Source organism: Episyrphus balteatus, chromosome 1, assembly GCF_945859705.1.
Source record: "Episyrphus balteatus chromosome 1, idEpiBalt1.1, whole genome shotgun sequence".
NCBI lineage: Eukaryota > Metazoa > Arthropoda > Insecta > Diptera > Syrphidae > Episyrphus > Episyrphus balteatus.
The window spans coordinates 92711164-92737818 of NC_079134.1; the positions used below are offsets into that span (position 1 = coordinate 92711164).

The 26655-nt window shown below is 31.6% G+C and overlaps 1 protein-coding gene across 1 annotated transcript in view; it reads left to right on the forward strand.

Annotated features, from left to right (window-relative positions):
• LOC129921225 (transcriptional regulator ATRX homolog) overlaps positions 1–26655 on the forward strand; it is a 216991-nt gene that overhangs the window by 134581 nt on the left and 55755 nt on the right. Inside the window, exons 12-13 of the mRNA XM_056002956.1 lie at positions 26258–26484; positions 26532–26629. Coding sequence (XP_055858931.1) covers positions 26258–26484; positions 26532–26629 — 325 coding nt within the window. The remainder of the gene's footprint in view (positions 1–26257; positions 26485–26531; positions 26630–26655) is intronic.

Consider the following 26655-nt stretch of genomic DNA (forward strand, 5'->3'; position numbering starts at 1 on the left):
TTTTTAGTAATACTTGTTTCGTTTTAGCAATTCATGTACATTTTACAATTCAATAGTTTAATTTGGTATTACTTCTTAAATTACGAGTTTGTGACTCACTTCTTTCAGGTGTACCTTCGCTCTTTTTTTTATTATACTTTCTTTTTGTAGTTTTCATTATTTTTACATTTTGCTCAGAATATTTTTCAACTTGCATATCTTTATTTAAATTTTGTTCTTTAGAATGAGTTTCAACTTGCGTATCTAACTCTCCTTCTTTAACATTAGGTTCTATAAAAGATTCAATGTTCAATTCATTTACTGGCTCATTCTCGTTTTCAAAAATAGATATACATTTTTGTTCGGGGGAAGGAGTTTTGGGATTTTGGATAGGAACTTCAATAGGATTGTTAACAATATTCGGTTCCACTACATTTTTAATTTTATTTTTAATTACATTTGTGTGGTCATCATTTAAAGTTATAGGGACATAATTTTCATGATAATTGTTAGGAATGCACATGCTTATGATTTGATTTAAATGTCTTTTCCAAATTTTATCAGAATTCACTAATTTAACTAAGTATGTTTGCATGCCTAATATTTTAAAAATTTTAGCTTTAGTCCAAATTACTTTATTAGCTTTAGAATAATCTTTTACCATTACAATTTCATTTATTTTAAATGATTTTCTTATTTTCGATTTATAATATTGTTTTTGATTTGTTTGTTGTTTTTTAACTGTTGTTTTAATTTTACTTAGGGCCAATTTTTCAATAGTTAGTTAAACAGTCAGTTAGCACTTATTCCTCAAATAGAGAAAAAATCCATTTTTCAACAGCCGGATATAGCTTATTCCTTTAATAAAACATTTATTAGAGGAATAAATCTATCTGCTTCTTTCAGAGACGAATAAAAATTATTCTAAGGAATAATCTCAACAAAAATATTGTGTCAATTGTCAAAGCTATTTTAAAGAAAATATTGATGAAATGGATATTTTTGAGATTATAAATTATTAAGATGCTTTTTTTCACAAATTTAAAGACCACTAAATTAAAGACCACGTTTTAAAAATATAAGGGAACACAAGAAAACATAATTAATTATGAACAAAAATGACGTTTAATTTTGAATATTTTTGAATTTGACATTTTTTTTGTTATTCTGTAGAATAGAGTTTTTTTAATTGAAAAATTCAATTTTGTTATCTGATTGTTTATGAGCCTAATAACTTTATTCGTCGAACAATTAACTGACTGTTTATTAGAAGATTGAAAAATCGGCTCTTAGATTAATTTCCATATTTCTTTTAGGATTAAGTAAATCTAATCTAGTTCTTAATTTTCTACCAATCATTAACTCAGCTGGAGATACACCTGTTGTTGAATGAATAGTATTTCTATAATCTAATAGAAATGCATTAATTGCCGTATTAATGTCAATTTTTACTTGCTCTATAGGGCAAGTATTGGTTTCGTGTCAAAAAAAAATTTCGAGGTTTTAATCAAAACTAACATTACGATGATGGAGAAGTCCAAAAAAGTGGTTTTCGTCATGACGTCCGTCGGTCTGTGCGTCTGTGCGTCCATCTGTACAGGTAGCTACAGCCTAAACGGGTGAACGAATTTTCTTGAAATTTGGTTTTTTTCGTAATTTCCAAGGTTGGTTTTTTTTTGTTTTTTAATATCTCGCTTAGAACGTATACCTCCCATACAAAATTTTCGAGTTATTGCAATTTTCTCAAAAACGGCTCTAACGATTTTGATTAAATTTAACACACGTAATGCTGTACATAGTTCTAACATAACTGCGTTTTTAGTTTTTCTCAAAAAATACGTATAGTGGAAATATGGTCTTTACAATTTTTTGAAGCGCGAATGTCGGCTCTTCCCGTACATCATTATGGAGTTATTGCAATTTTCTCAAAAATGGCTCTAATGATTTTGATAAAATTTTGGATACGTAACATTCAAAGTAATTGCAGTAAAACTGCATTTTTAGTTTTTCTCAAAAAAGTCAAGTCAAATAAAAAAAAATTATTTAACCAACATTTGGCCTCCAAGCTAGCTCTTCCCCTACATCAACCAAATTTCTTAAAAATTTATATACAGGCAGCTCTTATAATCTACAAGTAAGCTAACATAAAAGTGCTTTGAACTGCAAGAGCAAGTACGTGCGGCCCCAGTCGTGCATTTTATTTTATTTGGTTCAAGTGCTCGTTTTAAAGCGTTTTTTTATGGTTTTCACTTGGGTTTCCTACTGGCGTTGTTAGATGCTTTATACCATTGATTTTCAAAAAGTCTTCGATTTCCTTAGAAACAAAAGCAGTGCCATTGTCAGAAACTAACGCCTTAGGAATGCCAAAACGCGCAAATAATGGTCTTAATTTGTTTATCGTAGCTTTACTCGTTGTATTTGTACCCATGTCAAAACATTCGGGCCATTTACTATGGCTATCCACCAAAACTAAAAACCATCTATTATAAATAGTTCCCAAAAAATCTATGTGCACTCGCACCCATGGTTCTTCAGGCCATTCCCAACACATAAGACTTCCTTTTGGGGGTCTAGACCTAGTTGCCATGCATTGCTCACATGATTTACTAACGGCTTCCAAATCACTATCTAGCTTAGGCCACCAACAGTAACTTCTAGCTGTAGCTTTCATCTTACCTATCCCCATGTGTGTTTTATGTATTTCAGCTAAAACCGATGACTGCAATAATTTGGGGATAATAATGCGATAGCTCCAAAATAAGCAACCTGACTCAATGCTTAATTCATTTCTTCTCAAGAAAAAGGGTTGCAGTTCAACATCTACTTTTTCTTGTTGCCATCCAACGTGAACGAATTTCATAACACTGGATATAATGGAATCTTTTTTGGATTCTTTTGCAACATCCTCCACAGTGACAGGCAAATAACTCAACTTCCTAACATAATTAATGTAACACAAATCTGCATTTTCTACTGCATCTAATGGTTTTTCGATTGGGAATCGCGAAAAATAATCCGCAACATTAGCTTCGGATTGAATATATTCAATTTTGGGAGTATAACCTGTCAAAACTAGTGCAATACGTTGTAAACGATTAGCAGCCATCTGTGGAATACCCTTTTTTGGACCGAATATGTACATTAACGGCTTGTTATCAGTCACTAATGTAAACTCTCTACCATATAGGCAGTGATGAAACTTTGTCACTCCGAAAAGAATAGCTATGGCTTCCCTATCTAATTGAGAATACTTTTGCTCGGTTTTAGACAACTTTCTTGATGCAAACTCGATAGGCCTTTCCACACCATTTTCATACACCTGTGATAACACAGCGCCCAAACCGATTGGGCTCGCATCGACGCACAGTGGTGCCATTCTTGGTTTTTGGCATCAAAATTCATTTGCACGGCCATTTCTGGACGAAAAATCATGAAATTTGGTACACTGAATGATAATAGTATGTAGAATACAACTTTTTTTTATTCAAAATGGCGGCTCTAAAATGGCGGAAAGAATGAGCTTTAAAATAGAATTTTCATTTTCAAAACAGTATATAAGCTAGAAATTGGGCTAAATTCATGTCAAAAAGGTGTTAGATTTAAGATTTAGGATTCATAGATTCATATTCTTTACAAAAAAATCAAAAAATTTGAAAACAAAGTCCAAAAAATGCCAATTTAGTAAAACACACCTTAAGACCTCTAAATACGCTATTTCATGTATTTTTTTTCACTTATCAGAATTTTGAGATCTCTTCTATTTATTTTTCATAAGAAAATTGAAAATATTGGGGTTATATGGTTGCCAACTATGTTTTTAAGTAAATATTAGAAAACATGATATAATGAAAAGTTACAATGTTCAATAAAACCGAGAATTTATTTTTTCTGTAAACCAAAATATACTTTTCTAATAGATTTTAACGTTCGTAATTCAAATCCGAAGTCGAAAAAAATCTATGACGTCACGTTTTTGAGATATAAGCAGATCAAAATTAATTTTTATCTACGAAACTATATATATTGAGGTTAATAAAAAAATTTCAGCTGTAAGGATTATTGTTTAGAATTTTGTCTGCCTTTTTTCTGCCATGATACTCCTTTTTAATAAAAAAAAAAAAAACAAAGCAAAAGCATCTGCAAAAAAAATTTAACTCAAATTTAACCCAATAAATTTTTAACAGCGGAAATTTTTTTTATTAACTTCAATAGTGTCAAAAATTTTACATGCTGTTAATTATTTAACGCAATTCACACACGGCCTAAATTGAAAAAGCTAATTATTGAATCCGACCTTTTAGACTGCTCATATAAACGGGGTATTTATACATATCGCTGACTAAGAAAAATATACATAAACACAAGGCTGGTTCAAAAAAATCAAATTTTTTTTTGATTTTATACTCCGATAGATTGCCAGACATCTCTAGAATATACTCAACTCACCAAATATAAAATCTTTGTATTAATGGAAAGGTCCTTCGCTTCGCAATTTTCCATTTTTTATATTATCCTTCTACTAAAAAAAATCATGATTTTATAAATCGGCTTTTAAGGAGGTTTCTTTACATATTCTTGTATTAAATTGAACGCTCTACAAAAAAGGCCTTGGACACCATTTTCGTTTATATAACCGTTTAAAAGATATTTTTGACGTCCAAAAATCTTAATTTTGTAAAAAATTAAATTTTATTTAAAAATTAATTTTAATTTAAAAATTAATTAAATTATTAAATATACATACAGCCCTATAATTCTCAGCAAACGATATTAAAAAAAAAATGTTAGTGGGAGCTAACACCAGACTAAAGGTTCCGTAGAACTGTCGGTTTTTCTAGGGTGGGGCATTGATTTTCTAGGGTGGGCCTGGCCCACCCAGGACCCCCCCTTCCTACGCGCATGCTTTTATCTTAAAAATGCATTGCGTATATCTCGAAATATTTCAATTTCAATGCGACCATGTCAAACCAATATTCGTTTAATTTTTCTATGAGATCTTTTTTCAAATCTTATTTTCTCCGCTTTTTTTGTTTACAAAATATTTTTGGAAAATTTAAATGTTTGCTTTGTGTCAAACCGTGTGATCAACAAAGTTTTGTGAGCCAACGCATTGACACTGCTAAGTAAACGTCACGTTGACACACCTGCGGGTCAACGTAATTTAGGACAACATTGACGCAACAGTGTCAATCGTGTGATAGTCAATGTTTTATGCATTGACACTGTGAACGTTGACGGTGAGATGACAGAGAGAATATGGATTTTTTCTTGACGTCAGAGAGTCAACGCGTTGACCGATTTCGTTGACCGTGTAATCATAGCTTTACAGCATGAGAATGCTCATCTCTCCAATCGAATTTCACTGTCGTTTTCAACAAATTATACAAAGGCGCACAAAGAGTTGTAATATTAGGCAAAAACTTCCTATAAAAATTTATAACCCCAAGAAAAGATTGTAATTCTTTTAAGGAATTAGGATTTTTAATTTCTTGAATCGTCTTTATCTTATTTGGACAAGTTTTTAACCCCGATTTGTCTATCACATGACCTAAATAATTTATTGATTTAGATAGAAACGTGCATTTATCTTTGTTTAATTTAAAACCTGCATTTTGCAAGATTTTTAAAACCATTTCTACTTTTTCCATATGTAATTTTCTGTTAGGAGCTGTTATCAATACATCATCTAGAAAAACTACTACCCCTTTAATGCCCATTAATAAACTATCCATAATTTTTTGGAACACTGCCGGTGCCGATGCCAAACCGTAAACTAGACGCGTGTACTGGAAAAGGCCTTTGGAAGTTGAGATTGTTGTTAATTTTCTAGACTCTTTGTCCAGCACCACTTGCTGATATGCCATTGACAGATCTAATTTAGTGAATTCTTCTCCACCATGGAGCTGCGCAAATAATTCTTCAATTCGCGAAAGTGGGTACTTTTCAATAAGCAATTGAGGATTCACAGTGATCTTGAAATCCCCACATATCCTAACTTCACCAGATTTTTTCAATATTGGAACGATTGGAGTTCCCCACTCACTGAAATTTACAGGCTCTAACACCCCAAGGCTAACTAATTTGTCAATTTCGTTTTCAACCTTTTCTTTTAAGGCCAAAGGCATTTGGCGTGGCTTGAAGAACTTGGGGCTACAGTCTTTCTTAACATGCAAAACTATTGAACCTTTATTAAATTTTCCTAATTCACCATCAAAAAGTTTACTAAATTTTTTTATTATTGCATGCATCTCCGTAGGAGTATTATTTTCAATGAAATTTAAATTAGCAAATCTTATATCAAATTCATTTAAGAAGTTGCGGCCTAGTAAAGGTGGACCACCATTTTCAACAACAACAACTTTTATGTTTTTGCACACATTATTGTATAAAACATCCATATCACAAACTCCAGCAGGAATAATTTTTGTGCCATTATAATTACAAAAAACTAAATTGGATTTTTCTAATGCATGCAAACTAAAATTATTACGGTATGTTTCTAAAGAGATTGCGGAGAAAGAAGCTCCCGTGTCAATTTCCATCATTATAGGAATACTATTCATGTACACTTTAATTTTAATAGGCTTATTTGAATCTAAATTTCTATTAATAATATTAAATAAAGATAATTCAGAACTTTCAATGTACTTGAAATCATGTTGCCCATTAAATTTATTGGATTTAAGTGGACATACCCGTTGTAGATGACCTCTTTGCTTACACCGTTTACATCGGTAGTTTTTAAATCGACATGCATTTTCTGTATGATTTGCAAGTCCACAAACTGCACATTTACCGCTGTTGTTGCCACCTTGATGATTTTGCCCACGCTGCTGCTGATGGTGTGATTAACCCGTTGCTTGCCCATTGTTGCCTCTTTGCCTCGTTTGACCCATTCGATATATACCACCTTCTGATGTACCAGGTTCTTGTTTAATGCTTATAGTCCATTGAAATGTTACATTAACCTTGCATTTTGGGTAGGACAAGATTTTTTTGCTTTGATCTGTAGGGGAGGTTAATGTGAGTATACAATATAGTTTTCGGGGTTGAAAGCCCCCCCATTTGGCCGCCATCTTGGAAAAAGGGGTGTAAACTGTTTTTTATCGATATCTTGCGAACCGTAAGTCCCACAAAAAAAATGTCTAAAGCGATTTTGTAGATAATTTATTTCTCTACAATTTTGATTAAGGTACTTTTTTCTGTAAAATTGAAAATAAGAAAGTTATACTTGAAAATAGATGTACATTTTCAAGAAAAAATTCTTAAAACTGGATTGTATACTCACATTAACCTCCCCTACAGATCAAAACAAACTATCTTGTCCTACCCAAAATGCAAGGTTCGGTCAAATTTTTGTAACATTTCAATGGACTATTACGTCAAGCTCATATTGTTGCTTGACACATTCAACGGCATTCGCAATGTCAATGGCTTTGTCGAATGTTAGCTTAGTCACGCTCTCCAAAAAAAGCTTGTCTTTCGCCGGTCCCTTCTGCAGTCCCATCACAAACTTGTCTCGCATAGCTGAATCAAGCTCACAACCAAATTCACAACAAATGGCTAATGATCGTAATCGAGCTGCCCATTGACTTATGGTTTCTTGATGATCTTTAACTGCAGAGTAGAATTTGTATCGTTCAGCGAAATGAGAAATGGTAGGCTTTAAATGATCATCAAGAGCTTTGATAAGTACATCGTACGTAACCGTCTCAATTTTCACTGGATGAATCAAATTAAACAATAATTTATATGATTTTTCTGAAAAAGCATTAATTAAGATTGCTTTCTGTTTCAGACTGTCTTTAACATCGTTGGCTATGAAAAACTGTTCCAATTGCGTTTTAAAAATTTGCCACTCATTTTGATTAAAATCAAACTTTTCAACAGAACCGATTACAGACATTTTGTTAATTTATTAATTAAGTTAGTTCAATCCTCGTCGCCACTGTGATGACTTGAGTAAAAGGCAGAATATGCGTTAGAGTTCTTTATTACTATAACTTAATAACTAATTAGATAACAATCGGTTTAAGAGAGGGCAAACAACTGACTGATTGATATTGCGTACAATTAACTTAGCCATTACTAAAGTGTAAGCTTTGCTGAATAAGTTGTAATTACATAACATCACTACAGATTTAAAAAAAAAGAATTAAATGTACAATTTTGCCTTTTGGAAATGCCATTGTTTTTTGATCATTTTTTTTATTTTGATAATTTTTTTTTATAAAACTGCGCCTCCCACCTAAACGAGGAGATATAGACCCCCCTCCCAAAGAAAGAAATGTTTGTATTGAGCTCCTTTACAAAAAACCGTTATCAAATCCTGGCGTCCAAGTTATCTTACTACGTTCCAAAACAACATTTTTGTTCTATACTTAAAAGTTCGAATTTTGTATCTGGGTTGAAATCGAAAAATTTTTTTTTCTAAGCCAATTTTGAAGTGATTTTCATAAAAAATATCTCGTTTGATTTGGAAATAAATATTATTTTAGAATATATTTTTAAAACAGCATGCTGTTGTGAAAATATATACTTTAATTTGATTTGGAAGTTGGATAAATGACGAAAAAATTGGAATTTTTGAACTTTGACAGCTTATAAATTCTAGGTGGTTTAACCGAGTTACATGTTTTATACATTGTTGAAAAGGTATATTTATTTTCTATTTTTTTTTCTACTCGAGCTGCCCATTGACTTATGGTTTCTTGATGATCTTTAACTGCAGAGTAGAATTTGTATCGTTCAGCGAAATGAGAAATGGTAGGCTTTAAATGATCATCAAGAGCTTTGATAAGTACATCGTACGTAGCCGTCTCAATTTTCACTGGATGAATCAAATTAAACAATAATTTATATGATTTTTCTGAAAAAGCATTAATTAAGATTGCTTTCTGTTTCAGACTGTCTTTAACATCGTTGGCTATGAAAAACTGTTCCAATTGCGTTTTAAAAATTTGCCACTCATTTTGATTAAAATCAAACTTTTCAACAGAACCGATTACAGACATTTTGTTACTTTATTAATTAAGTTAGTTCAATCCTCGTCGCCACTGTGATGACTTGAGTAAAAGGCAGAATATGCGTTAGAGTTCTTTATTACTATAACTTAATAACTAATTAGATAACAATCGGTTTAAGAGAGGGCAAACAACTGACTGATTGATATTGCGTACAATTAACTTAGTCATTACTAAAGTGTAAGCTTTGCTGAATAAGTTGTAATTACATAACATCACTACAGATTTAAAAAAAAAGAATTAAATGTACAATTTTGCCTTTTGGAAATGCCATTGTTTTTTGATCATTTTTTTTATTTTGATAATTTTTTTTTTATAAAACTGCCCCTCCCACCTAAACGAGGGGATATAGACCCCCCTCCCAAAGAAAGAAATGTTTGTATTGAGCTCCTTTACAAAAAACCGTTATCAAATCCTGGCGTCCAAGTTATCCTACTACGTTCCAAAACAACATTTTTGTTCTATACTTAAAAGTTCGAATTTTGTATCTGGGTTGAAATCGAAAAATTTTTTTTTCTAAGCCAATTTTGAAGTGATTTTCATAAAAAATATCTCGTTTGATTTGGAAATAAATATTATTTTAGAATATATTTTTAAAACAGCATGCTGTTGTGAAAATATATACTTTAATTTGATTTGGAAGTTGGATAAATGACGAAAAAATTGGAATTTTTGAACTTTGACAGCTTATAAATTCTAGGTGGTTTAACCGAGTTACATGTTTTATACATTGTTGAAAAGGTATATTTATTTTCTATTAGAAACTGTAAAAATCGAAAATGGGTAAAAATTTGACGAAGCTAGATTTTTTTCAATGGGTGAAGGTCAAAAAAACCATTTTTTGTCCCTAACTCCAGATTTAAGGGGTGTTAGGGACTTTTTAAATACCGTTTCAGTGCGACTAGCTCTACAAAACGTGATAGGTCTCCGCCCGCGTATTTTTTGAGTGTTCCACCGTGTTATTTAAAAAGTTCTTCTTGATTTTGTGTGCCCGTTTTTTTTGGATTTTGTTGCTAATATTAACTGATGGAGGTTCTCCAATATGATTTACCAGATACAATCCAGGATATTTCACAAATTCTATTAGCTACTTCATATTACGTACAAGATGACGCACCAGACCACTAATGACACGATTTTTAAGATTGGCTAATGAAGATTACGGTTATCTTTGGATGGGAAGAAATGGACCTGTTCAATGATTTGGAAGTTCTCCAAACTGCAAAATATTGGCTTTTTTTATGAATGGGAGTGAAAAGCGTTACTTATTTGACATCAATAGCACTTCTTGTGGAACAAGAAGAATGTATTCTCTGAACCATCATTAAAAGAGGGACAATAGATAGAATAAATTAATATTCCCAATAAAATCCAAAAAACGGGCCCTATTAAGCACACAAAATCAAGGAGCACACTTTAAATAATTGTTGTAAACAGAAATAAACTTAAACTTCAAAAATAAATTTTTAATTCGTACCCATTTTTGAATAAAGCAATAAAACACATTTTTTAGAGATTTTACCTGGTGCAAGTTTTCCCAAATATGATAAAATATATAAGTTTTCTGGCAAAGTTTTTTCATTATTGTTTTCTTCATAAGAATAAATTTATAAAACACTATCAGCCTTATTTATTATATTTCGGTAAACAGCTCTAACTAAACGGCTGCATAGTTATACAATGCATAAAGTTTTACGTAGCCTCTATGCGACGCGATGTTACATAAATTTCTATTTATCAAAACATTTTCTTAGCCATTATAATTATGCAATTTTTGTGTCCAAATAAGTACTAAAAAAGGAAAATAAGTACTTTTTATAACAACAAACAACTCCATCTGATTCGAAAATAAACAAAAAACAAAAACAAAAACGTGAGCAAAAGTTCTCGTGGAAGAAAACTTCTAAAAGAAAATACGATTTCTCATTTGTTTTTTATTGACAATACAGAAAATTCTACATTAATCATTTCTGTGTAAAAAAAACAAACAAAAGGCTTAAAAAGAGAAAGATGAAAAATGAAAACACACATTTGTCAACTGCGGGTAAAAGTCCCCAAATCCACAGCGGATTGTAGCCGCCTTACGGCGCTGGTCACTAAGTAAAAGGCCTCGTAAGAATTCATATCAGGAAAAAATCTCTAAAAAACACAATTTATTATTTATTATTTTAGTTCATTACAAATTGTTCACTTTTGATTATGAAATAAAAAAAGAAAGAGGAAAACTAATTTCGTCAATAAAAATTATACAAATCATTATTGTGTTTTCTTTTTGTGACAATGATGTGATGTTCAACTGACATTTAAGCAAAATATATTCCTCGTATTCAGGCTCTAAACAACCTAAAAACGCGTTTAGCTTATACAATCTCTATTTAACGTTGCATAAATATTATAAATAACAATTTTTTGTTTAAAGACATTATAAAGAGTACATAATGCTATGCACTGTCTATAATGAGTTTATAAATAGGGCTGTATGTTTATAATACATTTATCGAAGAAAATCGGCCCAAAGTCAAAAATTTTCATGGGTAAGAAAAAATAATTCCATTTAAAAATTAATATCTGAGCAATTAAAAAAGATAATACATTTTTTAAGCATTAAAAAATAAATTCAATTTAAAATATTACAAAAATTAAATTCTATTTAAAAATTACAGAAACAAGAATAAACAAAAACACTACTGACGAAAAACAAAACTACTGCAAATAGACAAAATATAAATAGCATTATAGTTGTTGTTACTAAGTAACCAAAAGTCCTTTTCAGGGATTTTTCGGCCATCGAATACACAATCCTTAAGCGACTGTGGCGCCAATTCTCAAGCATAACGGATGTTTTTTTTCCGGTGTCACTTCTATATATAGTTATTCAATGGTGGAAGGGAGACGGATTGTTCTTCCGTACACGAAAAAAAAGTCACCTTAAAATAAGATGATGCGCACATTAAATTTTACCAACTTAAAATTAAAAGATATCCGCTTAAAATAACTTTAGCTTTACATACTCATTTCCAACAGTGAGATAGGACAGTGGTGAGGCACTGGCCTAGTAACCCAACAGTTATAGGTTCGATCCCCAGTGGCTGCCAGTTCTTTTTTTTTAATTTCCGCATTCAAGAAATGAATGTGTATTGTCACCTAAATTTATGGTGGAAGTCATCTTAGCAAATCCGCTTAAATTAAGGTGAAATCCGCTTAATTCTATGTGGTCTTTTTTCTCCGTGTAGGAACATCGAAACAAAAGCTCCGCAATCGTCTCTCGGGCTATCGATCTGATATAAACAACGGTGGTTCTCAAAAAATTGCACTTCCATTGCATTGCTTAGAACACAACCACAAACCGAACTTTGATGATGTCTCAATTTTTGAGGTGGAAGTATCATAACAAAAGAATATTGCTAGAAATGCTGTATATCAATATAATTCAATTTCGTTTATTGAATTGTTATTTACAATTAACTTAAAATTGGCTTATTTTTAAGATACATTGATTGATACAAAATTTTGTTGGCACAAAGGGGGGCTAACCTTATACAATGACTATAAGTTAATTTAATTTGAAAATTCTGTAGGTTGTCCTCGGGGTGTTCAGACCCGGATGTCGAGTTGTAGGGTTGGTTGAGTTGTGTTGGTTTGATTGGCGGTCAGCCACGGTAGTATGTCGACTAGATGTCGGCGTAAAAGCCAACTGCTTCTTCGTTGTCCATTGAAATTATGTGCTCATCCAGTATATCCAAAGCGTAAAAGTACCTAGGTTCAGGATGTCGTTGTTGGGCTGTTATTCTTCTCATCAGCTGATTGGGGTGATCGGCGATATTTCCTGTTAGTATCTTCGCCGATTGCAGTAGATACTTGTCCAGAGGTATGATTTTTGCTTTCTCGTAAAGTCGCTTGTTGTTATAATATTTCTGCAGCTGTCGGTCAAAGATAAGTACGGTGCACATCATCAGTATTTTTCTCTCGAACATTCGTAGTTCCTTCATGGCTGTCTTGAAGATGGTGTACCATACCAGAAAGCTGTAGGCAATGACTAGTCGCAGAAGCTGGTTGTTCATCAAGAGTTTCGTTGGTTGACTTAATCCTGTTCTACTTTCATCGAGGGGTGAAGGCGATAGAGGGCAAAGTTGGCTTTTCTGAGAACCAAGCGGGAGTGATTGTTGAATCTGAGGAGTTCCTTAAAGTTGATTCCTAAGTACTTGGCGTTGGGTTTGGCTGGAATCTAGTCCATCCGGAAGTGTCAATGTGATGCTTCTACAGCTTCCAGCCGATCGACTGCCTCGTCCTCCTGATCGTGTAAGGCACAATAGTTCCGACTTGGATGAGTTGATTCGGATACCATGATACCATGCAGTATGTGTGTGAATCGTCTGTGTAAAGCAAGTTCTCGCACTCAATTGCAGGTGGCTGTTCTGCCGTCGGAATGCTCTAAAGGAAGGGGCCAAGTTTGGATCCTTGAGCAACTCCAGCTGTAATGCATTTCATTGGGGATTTCCGATCCTCGACTTGCAGAAAAAAGTTTCTGGAAGAGAGAAAAAAATAATTTTAATAAGTGCTAAAGGAAAGCTTAGTAAATGAAGTTGTTATCGCTGCAAAACTTCTTCAGCTTCCTGAGTGTCAGGTCTTCCAAAAGCTCACTAAGATTGTTGAGAAGAGAGATTGGCCTATAATTGGAGATCAAGTTCCTAGCACCTTAGGAATCGCCACAATTCTTGCAGTTTTCCATTTCTCCGGGAAGTAGCAGGTTTTGATGCAGTTGTTGAGGATGATAGCTAAGAAGATTATCACTGTTTGCGGGAGCCTTTTTATGATGAAGTTGGAGATGCCATCTGGTGCAGTTGATTTTTTCGGTTTGGATAGGTTGATTATTTCCGCAATCTCTTCTGGGGAACTCAGGTTTGGGCTGTCAGCTGGATCACTTGCAGGAAAACGTGTCGCTGAATGTTACTTTATCGTTGTTATGTAATAATGCTGCAGATCAACAACACTGATAATGCAGTTAATAGACGGTCTGATTGTGACAGTCTCAGCATAGTATATAACCAGCTGATAACAAATAAAAAGAAACAGTGGTCGAGAACATCAGTATTCAAAATTCTTGTAGGATTTGTAAAATGTAATTTTATTGTTTTGTTTTTGTTTTTTTTTAATAATTTTATTTTTTATTTACAAAAGTTTTAAATTGTAATTTTGTATTAGTAAAGCATGGCGGTGCGAAACTGATGCTTTTCATTCACCGGGGTTGGGGCTATTTATCCCATCAAGGGTATAATGGAGTACGTAAAAATTCTCGAGAAGGTTATGTTACCCTATGCTGAAGACGAAATGCCTTTTTTTGGGGTATATTGACAAGATAATGACCCAAAGCACTTTTCGAAAAGGGCAAAATTATGGTTTCAGGAGAAAAAGGTATGCGTCATGGAGTGGCCCGCACAATTCCCCGACGAAGAATTCGAAAGAATTGTGGTAGATATTGCGAGATTCGTGGAACTCAATACTAGTCGAGAGGTGACTCTATGCCACGAAGATGCATTCCAGTCATTAAAATAATGATTATGCCAAAAAGTATTAATGGTTATCAAAAACAACACTTTGCAAGTTTTTTGAAAAAAAATTTTGAGACAGGTGCGCGATTGACTGTTTCGCCCTATTTCCGACCCGAGAAATCGATTGGCGTCATTAGTTTTTCGATTTATCGGTACAACTTCGAACAAAATTTTGTTTGAAAGTTTTTTCAATTATTTTGAGAATTTCCCACTGTTTTTAGTCATTTTTTAATCAAAAACAATGTTTATATTGCTAATGTAAAGAAAAACACCTAGTTCATATTCAAGACCAAACAATAATGAATTGGTTTATATTTATTTTAACTAAGCAACTTATTTCTAGTTAAAACTTATTTCTATTAGTCAACGATTTCATATTTCAGAAATCAATGACTGTTGGCGTCAGCGAATAAGGGTCGTTACACCTAGCACTATGCAAGCGATGGCATATGCAATCGATGGAAGCGGTGTCATATGTACGCACAAGCAAGTAATCCAAACTGTGGGAATTTATATTTATAAGTAATGCAACTTGTGGGAATTTAATATTTCATATGGGTAACTGACCGAACGACCTTTATTCGCAACACCTTCCCTTTTTGGAAAAAAAAAAATCGTACAAGAAAGAACGAAGAAAAAAATAACAAAAATAATAAAAATTATTTAAATTATTTCTATTTTAAGTGGAGCGATTGAATATAATTCAATTTTAAAGTTCAAGTGACCTCAACTCCAAATTTATAAAGCGTTTCGCCCAGGTACGACAGTGGGCTCATCAAAACAAATTCCTTTAGAATATTAGAATTCACAGTATATTCATGCTGTGAGTTTTATATAGTGTCGGTAAACATCGACCAAAATAAGGCGTCTTAGTAAGGGTACGACAGATCTAACTGATGAGCCCACTGTCGTACCTGGGCGAAACGCTTTATAAATTTGGAGTTGAGGTCACTTGAACTTTAAAATTGTACAAGAAAGATTTTTTTTTTACATGAATATAGTACATTAATAATAATTGGATTTGATAATTAAATTATATGTTTTTTTTTTGTTTATAACAATGTTAACATTCTTTATTACTTATGAATACTATAGCTTATATTTATTATTTTTTTTTTTAATTATTATTGGGTTAACGGCCGTTAAATTAATCTATTTAATGAACCTATATTTATCTTACTATTAAATATTTATTTTGAAGTTATTATTAAAATGAAGTTAATTTTTATGAAATTAAAATTTATGCTAATTAATTAATGAAATTAACATATAAATTGAATCTTATGCATTATAACTTATATACTTTTGTTTACTAATTAATTCTTTTTTTTGTTTTTGTTTACAATAAGAATTTAAGCTAGTTTTAATCTATTTTTATGTACAGTTATAGTTTTTGTTTTGGTATTAAGTTTACAGTTTCCTAAATTGTCAGTTTCAAGTACTCTGTATGGTCCCTTGAAGCAACTATCCAGTTTGTGGTTGGCTTCGTCCTTAGACCATATCATTTGGCTGAATTTTTTGTGGGTTTGCTTTACTGTCATAAGTTTCTTTAGATTTAGTTTTTGCCTTTTGTAACAAATCTGCTGCTCGTTTTTGAGCTATTTGCAGTTTGAATTTTAGTTCTGACCCATAGTCGTCAATATTATATATTGGATCGACATTTCCATTTAACATGAATTCGTATGGAAATGGAGTCTTACCAAAAACTAATTCAAAAGGAGTATAACCATGTGTTGTTGTTGGCGTTGTATTATAACAGTAAGTAAAGTATTTCAGCCAATGATCCCAGTCTAACTTGTTGTCTGATATGTACGATCTTATGTACTCATTAAATGTTCTATGAGAGCGTTCTATTGTTCCTAATGTCTGATGGTGGTAAGGGGTAGAAGTTTTATTTTCTATTTTTAAAAGTTTACATATTTCACTAAATATTTGATTTTTGTATTCAGTGCCCATATCAGTTATGATTTGTTGTATGGGTTCGTATATTAAAATACAGTTTTCTACCATTGCCTTGGCTATTATATTTGCTGATTTGCAAGGTATCGCAACTGTTATTAAGTATTTGGTTAGATCGCAAATTATTGTAAGTGCATATCCATTTCCTTGAAACGACTCAGGTAATGGACCTATTGTATCTATTTGCACTACTTCGAAAGGCTTTTGAGGGGTGGGTGTTTTAATTAAAAACTCTTTATTGCCAGGACCCTGTTTTTTAAGCTTACATTTTTCGCAATTTCGAACATAAGACTTGACGTCTGAAGTCATGTTTTTCCAAAAATATGAACGTCTGAGTTTTGATAAAAATCGTGAGACTCCTGGGTGGCCACCAAATACAGGGTCATCATGATATTTTTGCAAAACTTCAAGTTTTTGTGTAGGTGAAGTGATTTTGATTATTTTTGGTGTTAGAGCTATAGTTACCTTTTTCAATAACACTTTGCAAGTCGAAATTCTTGACAGGCGCGCGAATAACTGTTTCGCCATATTTCGGACCCGAGAAATCCATTGGCATCATTAGTTTTTCGATTTATCGGTACGACTTCGAACAAAATTTTTTTTGAAAGTTTTTTCAATTATTTTGAGAATTTTCCACTGTTTTTAGTCATTTTTCAATCAAAAACATTGTTTATATTGCTAATAATTCTGCTCAAACGTTTTTTGCTACCAGAAGAAAGACATTGTAAACAATTTTGAACAATTTTTTTTGAAAGTTTAGTGATTTTTTTTTGAAAAAATTTTAAAAAAATCGAAATTTTTTACATTGTTATCGTTTTTTCGCTGTTTTTGTTCTCTTTTGCACAAATACATAGCATGTTTTCCATTAAAAATTAATTTAACTGTTAATTTAGTGTTGGTTAAACTTTGACATACTATCGATAGCATCGATAACAAAAAAATATCGAGTATATCGATACTTCACAAACTATCGATAGTTTCAATACTTCCAAATTATTATACCACAAGGCTACCGATACTATCGATAGTTTTTTCTTAAAACTATTGATACAATCGGCAATGGAAACTATCGATATCTACCAAACACTATGTTAACTCGTTGTTTACATCCAATGTCAAACGAAAACTTAACTTGTAGTTCAAATTGTGTTTAATTAATTTCAAAGCTATCGATAATATCGGTAGCCTTGTGGTAAAACAATTTGGAAGTATTGAAACTATCGATAGTTTTGTGAAGTATCGATATACTCGATATTTTTTTGTTATCGATGCTATCGATAGTATGTCAAAGTTTAACCAACACTAAATTAACAGTTAAATTAATTTTTAATGGAAAACATGCTATGTATTTGTGCAAAAGAGAACAAAAACAGCGAAAAAACGATAACAATGTAAAAAATTTCGATTTTTTTTTAAAAAATTCAAAAAAAATCACTAAACTTTCAAATAAATTCTTCAAAATTGTTTACAATGTAGCAAATAACGTTTGAGCAGAATTATTAGCAATATAAACATTGTTTTTGATTGAAAAATGACTAAAAACAGTGGAAAAATCTCAAAATAATTGAAAAAACTTTCAAAAAAAAATTTGTTCGAAGTCGTACCGATAAATCGAAAAACTAATGATGCCAATGGATTTCTCGGCTCCGAAATAGGGCGAAACAGTTAATCGCGCGCCTGTCTCAAAATTTTTTTTTCAAAAAACTTGCACAGTGGAATTGATTGCCTAATTTCTTGAATTCTTCAATGTCGACATATTTAAATAAGTTATCATCAATCGCGATTTTAATATTCTTAAAATTTGTACTGCCAACTATTTTTTCAAGTTTGGGAAACAATTGCGCTAATTCAATTTTCCCATAAGCAATAAAATTTTTAGCATTTAATTCGAAAATTTTTCGTTTTCCATGGAATAAATTTAAATAAAAGAATTCAATTGATTTTTCAATGTTAATCTCTTCTTTAGTGCACTTTTTTAATATTACTTTTAGGCATGGTAATTTTTTCACTTCATGTGTCGTAATCGTATGGTAAACTTGTCGTTTTATGTCTTTTAAGTTATTCGCAGTACTGGTAGGGTTATGTTGTATTTTATCTTTAGATCTCGTAACTACCTGTATGATAGCAGAATTTTCTTCTTTAAGTAGCTTGATTTGCACAAAATCAATACGAGATAAAGCATCTGCTCCACAATTATCCTTTCCTTTGATATACTCAACCACGAAATCGAATTCTTCCAGATCAAGTCTCATTCTTGTTAATTTAGATGATAGGTTTTTCATAGCAAATAAGTATGTTAGAGGTTTGTGGTCACTTTTAACCAGAAATTTTGTTCCATAGATGTATGGTTTGAAGAAATTTATAGCCCAGTGAATGGCAGTAAGTTCTTCCTCTATTACCGATTTGTTACTTTCACTTTTTGTGAAAGATTTAGATGCGAAAGCTATTGGAAGCTGTACACCATTATGTTCTTGACTGAGTACGGCGCCGCAAGCAATTTTACTGGCGTCAGTAGTTATGCAAAAAGGTTTTTCGAAATCAGGGTATTTTAATATTTTTGGGGAGAGTAAGGAATTTTTTAAGTAGTTGAATGCGTTCTCGCATTCTTCTGTCCAATTGAAGGGAGTTTTTTTTCTAGTAAGCCTGGTTATGTGAACAGCATGGTGGGAAAAATTGGGAATAAATCCTCTGTAATAATTTACAAATGCTATAAATGGTTTACACTCATCCGCATTTGTTGGTTTTGGATAGGACAAAATTTTTTCGAATTTTGATTCATCTGGAAGAATACCCTTATCAGTGCATTTTAGTCCAGTAATTTTAGGTTTTATCTGCGGAAAAATTCCTACTGGGCTGAATTTTGGTATACAGCTTAATGACGGCTTTGTTATGAAGATGTGAAAAATCGACATTGATATCGTGTCCGCGTTAAGAGTTATAGGGGTCAAAAGGTCACAAAAACTGGTTTTTCACGATTTTCAGAAAAACGGTAAGTGTTATCAAAAAATTTTCAATGCAAGAATTGTAGACCAGATTATTATATATAAAAAGTGTCATGACACTTTTTTTCCTAAGACCCACCGTTTCTTAGGTATAACGATTCAAAAAGTTGAAGTTTAGTTGTAATCGTCAAAATCCTATTCCTGAAAAAAAAACTCCTAACTGAAAAGTTCTTAAAAATATTCTCCTTAAACCAGAATATTTTTAAGAAAGTTGGCCACCTAGGTTTCTATAGATTTATTTTATACCACAGGTGTTTAAAATTTTTCATAAAATACTTTTTTTACATTTTGCATCAAAAAACAGATTTCAAAATTTTTTTTACGAAAATGTGCAATAGCTATGAAATTTTTAAAGTGTTTATGTACTCATCCAATTATTGTAGAAAATTATAAAAAAAAGAAATAAATAAAATTCATTCATTCGTGGTTGTAGTGAACGAAAACATAAGATGATAAAATTTAAAATACACTGAACGAAAAAAAGTCCATATTTTATGAACTGGTTGCGATAGAACTTTTTTCTTTCTGTTTTTAGAACAATCATAAGTGTAGCTATAAGCCGTTTTAGGGTTGTCCATTCTCTATTGCACACCCTGTATATTTTCAGACATATTCTAAACAAAAATTCCCAGGGAAATGGTTTCGGGAGAAGGGCCCCAATCGGAAAAATGGCGAAAATTTCCATTTTTTTTTTGGTTTCCCCATATTCTTAACAGTTGAGGAACGAAATTCAAGCTAAAAAAATAATGAAATTTCAGGAACTTTTCAGTTAGGAGTTTTTTTTTTCAGGAATAGGATTTTGACGATTACAACTAAACTTCAACTTTTTGAATCGTTGTACCTAAGAAACGGTGGGTCTTAGGAAAAAAAGTGTCATGACACTTTTTATATATAATAATCTGGTCTACAATTCTTGCATTGAAAATTTTTTGATAAGACTTACCGTTTTGCTGAAAATCGTGAAAAACCAGTTTTTGTGACCTTTTGACCCCTATAACTCTTAACGCGGACACGATATCAATGTCGATTTTTCACATCTTCATAACAAAGCCGTCATTAAGCTGTATACCAAAATTCAGCCCAGTAGGAATTTTTCCGCAGATTGGGCTTAAAAATGACTAAAATGACTGGGCTATTTGTGACCGAGGAAAGTAACTTGGGAGTCAAAAAAATTACATTTATCTGGGTGAAGTTTCAAATTTGTTTTTCTGCAAATATCGAAAACTGATTTTAAATTAGATAACATGTGATTTTCAGAACATCCAACAACTATAAGGTCGTCCATGTACACGAAAGTTCTGCCTGGCCCAAGACCAGTAAATGCCATATTCATCATTCTTTGAAATGAGTTTGGTGCTATTTTTAAACCAAATGGTAATCTTTTAAATCTGAAGGAACCTTGTTCGGTAGAAAAAGAAGTGATATTTCTTGAATCTTCTTCTAACTCTATCTGATGAAATCCAGAAATTAAATCCAGACAAGAAAAGTATTTGGCGCGGCCTAATTGATCAAGAATCTCATCGATTCCTGGTAATGGGTATTTGTCTGATGATATTTTTTTGTTTACTTGTCTGTAATCTATGACAAATCTCCATTTTTTTACTTGCTCTATAGGGCAAGTATTGGTTTCGTGTAGAAAAAAAAAATTCGAGGTTTTAATCAAAACCGACATTACGATGATGGAGAAGATCAAAAAAGTGGTTTTCGTCATGCCGTCCGTCGGTCTGTGCGTCTGTGCGTATGTGCGTATGTGCGTCTGTGCGTCCATCTGTACATCGAGCTAGGGCCTAAACGGATGGACGGATTTGCTTGAAACTTGGTACACATGATTTTTACGTAATTCCCTAGACCCGTTTTTTTTATTTTTCTAATATCTCCTTTTAAACGCATATCTCCCATATAAAGTTTTCGAGGTATTGCAAATTTCTCGAAAAAGGCTCTAACGATTTTGATTAAATTTGGTGTAGGTAATACTCCCATTAATTCTTACAAAACTGCGTTTTTAGTTTTTCTCAAAAAATGCGGCGAACGGAAATATGGCGTTGCCGTTTTTCAAAAATTAACATATTTTTAAGTTCATATATTTCATCAAAACATGAGTTAATTTTATTCAAAATTTGCAGACACAATTTTGAAGTGTCAAAAATAAAAAAAAAATAAAAAAGTTTTTGAAAACATTTTTTTTTAAGTTTTGGAAAAAAACTTGCATTTTTTTTTGATTTTTTTTTTTGATTTTTTTTTCTCGACACTAAACAAAATCTTAAATTTCCAATAGCTATTTAAGATAACGATACTTTGAACTACAAGAGCAAGTACGTGCGACCCCAGTCGTGCATTTTATTTCAGTGGAATTTGGTAAAGATTTTTTGGGTACCAGAAGGATAGGGTTGTTATATTCTGAAATAGAGGGTTCAATTATATCATCTGTAATTAATTTTTCAATTTGTTTTTTTATTTCTGGTTTATGTGTATCTGATAATCTGTAATTTTTTATGTAAACCGGTGTTTTATCTTTAAGATGTAGTTTCTGTTTGTAAAAATTATTAAAAGTACATGCATCTGTTTCTAAAGCAAAAATGTCTGTATAACCAGAGCAGAGTTCCATAAGACTTTTCCTATAAGGTAATGGACAGTTTTTTACCAATTTGTCTAGTACAATTTTTTTTCTTTCTTCGCTTTCATCTAGTTGATCTAATTTAACAACATTGTATTCTTTAAGACTTTTAGTTTTGATGTTACTCTGTTTAAGAAAAATATTTTTGTCTGTAGTGTTAATAATTTTAACGTATGGATTTTTTACGTTAATTTTTGTGTTAGCAATATAAATCCCTTCACTCAGTTCCTGATTCGGAACTAATACTTCAATTTCTTTGTTGCTGACACTAATTTTTCGAACACATTCAGCTCTTGCTGGAAGTGAGAGAAAATCCTTTGTGTGTGAGTCCATTATTTTAAGTTCAAGTTGTTTGTTTACGTTATTTGGTCGAATTTTTAACATGCTAGAGCCAGAAGATTTATAGTCTAATACGCAGTTAAATCTTTTTATAAAGTCATAACCAATTATTCCATTGCAAGGTATTGGAAATGTGTTGTCAACAACATGAAAATCGTGAAAAATTTCGAAATTATTAATGAAGAAAGTTGTTCGTGCAGAGCCAATTGTTTTTATAGTACCGTCTCCTATGCCTTTTAGATTTAAAATTTCGTCTGTATTGATATTTAAGTTTTGATTATTTTCTATTTTAAATAAACTTATGTCCGAGCCTGTATCTAGAAGAAATGTAGCAATTGAGTTATGCAATGATGTTTTTACCATTACATAATTGCTGAAAGAAAGGTTAATGTGGAGTATTTTTTGTTCATTTAATTTAGTGCATCCCCCAGGTGGGCAGCCTGGGGAGCATCGCTGTTTTCCGATGCTTCTGTGTACCTGACTTTTCTGTTCCTATTGTACCTTCCCCTGTAATTACTACTTCTATGATTGTTGTTTCGATTATAGTTGTAGTTTGGGCTTTGTTGACGTCCCCGAATATTTCCATTAAAATTATGGTTTCTTTGAGAGAATTGTGAACTATTTCCACGTCCCCTGTATTTGTTAAAGTTCCTTGATTTATTTATGTAATGTATGTTTACAGTGTCTGTACTCTCCGCTCCTAGTTCGATAAATTTTGTTAATGCTTCGCTAGCTGTGGAAAATTGGCCAGCTCGCATTAACATTTTTACCTCACTAGACCTAGCATTTGTTTTTATTGCCTTGACTGCGGATTGCGCAGAATATGATTTGGCTAACTTTGGAGATAGACCGTCTGAAATGTATGCGCTTTCTAATTGTTGTGTTAAACTTTCAACTTCTTTTGCAAAATCATTGTCAGTTTTGTTTTGTTGTTTAATGCTAAGTAATTTAGCTGTAATATTTTGAGGCGATTGATGTTTTATATTTGTAACTAGAGTGACTTTAATTGCTTCGATCGTAGTTTCATTAGTAAGTAACCTGCTAACGGTTTGATTCAGTTTTGTTTTGATTAGTTTAATCGCTATTGCCTCGTTTGTTTCTTTAATTGTTTCGAGTAAGTCGAGAGCATTAATGAATTTATTTAAATTTTCAATTTTGCCGTCGAATTCTGGCAACAATTTTGTTGCGATATTTATGAATTCAATAGGTGTCATGGTGGTAGTGTCTAAAAGTTCTTTTATTTCGTTTAATTCTAAATCTGAATCTTCGCAATCAGAAAAAGCTTCAGTATTTATTATTAGGAATTTTTTAAATTCTTTCGGCACTTCCTGAGGAAGTTGAAGTAAAGTGAATACAACCGCAAGCCTCGATTTTATTGCGGAAAAATATGATTTAAAAACGGATTGATGATCCGGAGTTAGGTAAGGGTAAACTGATTTGAAAATACCTGTTATGGTATTGTGTTGACATTGAAGAATATTCAGATGTTTTATTTGTGTTGCTTTTTTTGGTACCGGTGATCTATTTAAACATTTGTAGGATTTATCGAACTCAGTTTTTACCTCTTTTAATTTATTAGACAAATTTTCCCAGGTGACTAGATGAGCCATGGGGTAGACGCAAAATATTAAACTTTTATATTTTTTTTTTTTATATTCTTGGTATTGGGTCTGGTCTATTTAATTTAAAGAGAATAAAAGCTTTTGTCAACAAGTAAAAAATTACCATGATGATAGAACTATGATTATAGTTAAAGTTTGGCTATGTTCTGGGAGCGGGTGTAGTTGTTCATTTATGTTTTCATAAAACCTATTTTGGGTTTCCCTTATTTTTTCTATTTTATCTTCCTGCCTGTCTTTTCCTAACTCATAACCTGACAACGCCATTCAAATTGCGTTCGGCAATTTCTTTAACAATGACATACCTACCTATTCTTATGTATGTGGTATATGAAATGCAATAAAATTTTCGTCAGAAACTGCAAACTTATTTTAAAATATCTAATATATACTTATTACATAGGTAATTATTTAAAATATCATAATAATAAATAATAATAATAGAAAATGGTTTAATTAAAATAAAAACTTGCAAGTTGCAGCGTTCATTTGGTCGATAGAGCTGTCCCCCATTCTCAATCGTTGGGGGTAGATGAAGTACTTTGATATATCCAATTTTCTGTTGTTGTTTTTTTTTTTATTGCTGTCCCTCATTCACAATCGTTGAGGGGTGATGACGCTCTTTTGATACGGATACGTTAATGTTGTTTTTTTTTCACTTAGTAAAAAGTTCTTTTTTTTTTTGTTTTCATTGTTTTTTTTTTCAGCTTAACTAAATTTCATTATTATTTTTTTTTATAAATGAAATATAAAGTTTAGTTATTATTTTTTTTCGAGCACAAAATGTTTATTTCAATGTTTTTTTTTTTATTTTTGTATTAAAACACTACCAGTCGTATTTATTAGATGTTTGTCTAATTATACACTACATAACTTTTTTCAAATTGTTGGAAGTATGATTTATTTAATAAAAATAATAATCACATTATTCGCGGGGGTAAAACTTTATTTTAATAAAACATTTATTTTCGAATTCCGAGAGTTTTCGCAAATTCAATCGTTGCAATTACTTCTTTTTTTTTATTATTTTATGTTTATACTGGCAAGATCGCCATGTAAAGAAAAACACCTAGTTCGTATTCAAGACCAAACAATAATGAATTGGTTTATATTTATTTTTACTAAGCAACTTATTTCTAGTTAAAACTTATTTCTATTAGTCAGCGATTTCATATTTCAGAAATCAATGACTGTTGGCGTCAGCGAATAAGGGTCGTAGCACTATGCAAGCGATGGCATATGCAATCGATGGAAGCGGTGTCATATGTACGCACAAGCAAGTAATCCAAACTGTGGGAATTTATATTTATAAGTAATGCAACTTGTGGGAATTTAATATTTCATATGGGTAACTGACCGAACGACCTTTATTCGCAACACTAATTACTCTGCTCAAATGTTATTTGCTACTACTTTTGAACAATTTATTTGAAAATTTAGTGATCTTTTTTTTTTTAAATTAAAAAAAAAAATCGAAATTTTTTACATTGTTTATCGTTTTTTTGCTGTTTTTGTTCTCTTTTGCACAAATACATTGCATGTTTTTTATTAAAAATTAATTTAACTGTTAATTTAGTGTTGGTTAAACTTCGACAGTCTATCGATAGCATCGATAACAAACAAATATCGGGTATATCGATACTTCACATAACTATCGATAGTTTCAATACTCCCAAATTATTTTACCACAAGGCTACCGATATTATCGATATTTTTTTTTTAAACTATCGATACAATCGACAATATAAACTATCGATATCTACCAAACACTATGTTAATTCGTTGTTTACATCCAATGTCAAACGAAAACTTAACTTGTAGTTCAAATTGTGTTTAATTAATCATCATAATTATAATTATTTTATAATTGTAGAAAGATAACCTTACTAAAATTAAGTAAAATATAACCTACATCAATAAATTGAATTGAAATTATTTCTCTCTGCAATTTGTCGTTTATAACTCAATTTGTTACGTGCTAATAGTCCAATTAAAGAAAAGGAGTTTTTTTTTTAATTTGTATTGCATAATTCAAAAGAAACACAAAAATTGCATACTTCGATTCGACGTAGGTTATCTTTCTAGGGTTAAAGAAATAGAAATAAAAAATTAGTATTTTTGTAATCCGGAACCTTCTGAAAAGAAAAAATATTTTTTTTTTTACTTTTTAAAGACAAAAAATAAAAAGGAGTTCAAGAGACTAATATCAAATCAAATTGGTCACTCTGATGATGATCAACCCGATGATATTTATGACAGCCAAACTGGTGTTATATCCGTTCAACGTGACTGGTGGCGGGAACTTGTAACCGAATCTGATCTTGAGTTAATTCTTCCTAGTAATAAGTTGAAAACTATGTTTGAAATTATTCGAATGGCAGAAGAAAACGGTGAAAAATGGTATTTTTATTTGTTTCAAAGAATATTCTTTTAATATTGAAAGAAAGCTTAATTTTTACAGCGTTTGTAGCAGTTCTAAATGTGGTAGAGTACTTTTTCCATAAAATAAATGACAAGCAAAGAGATTTTTTCATGTATGATACTCGTAAGTTTATTTTTAAGTATTACAAA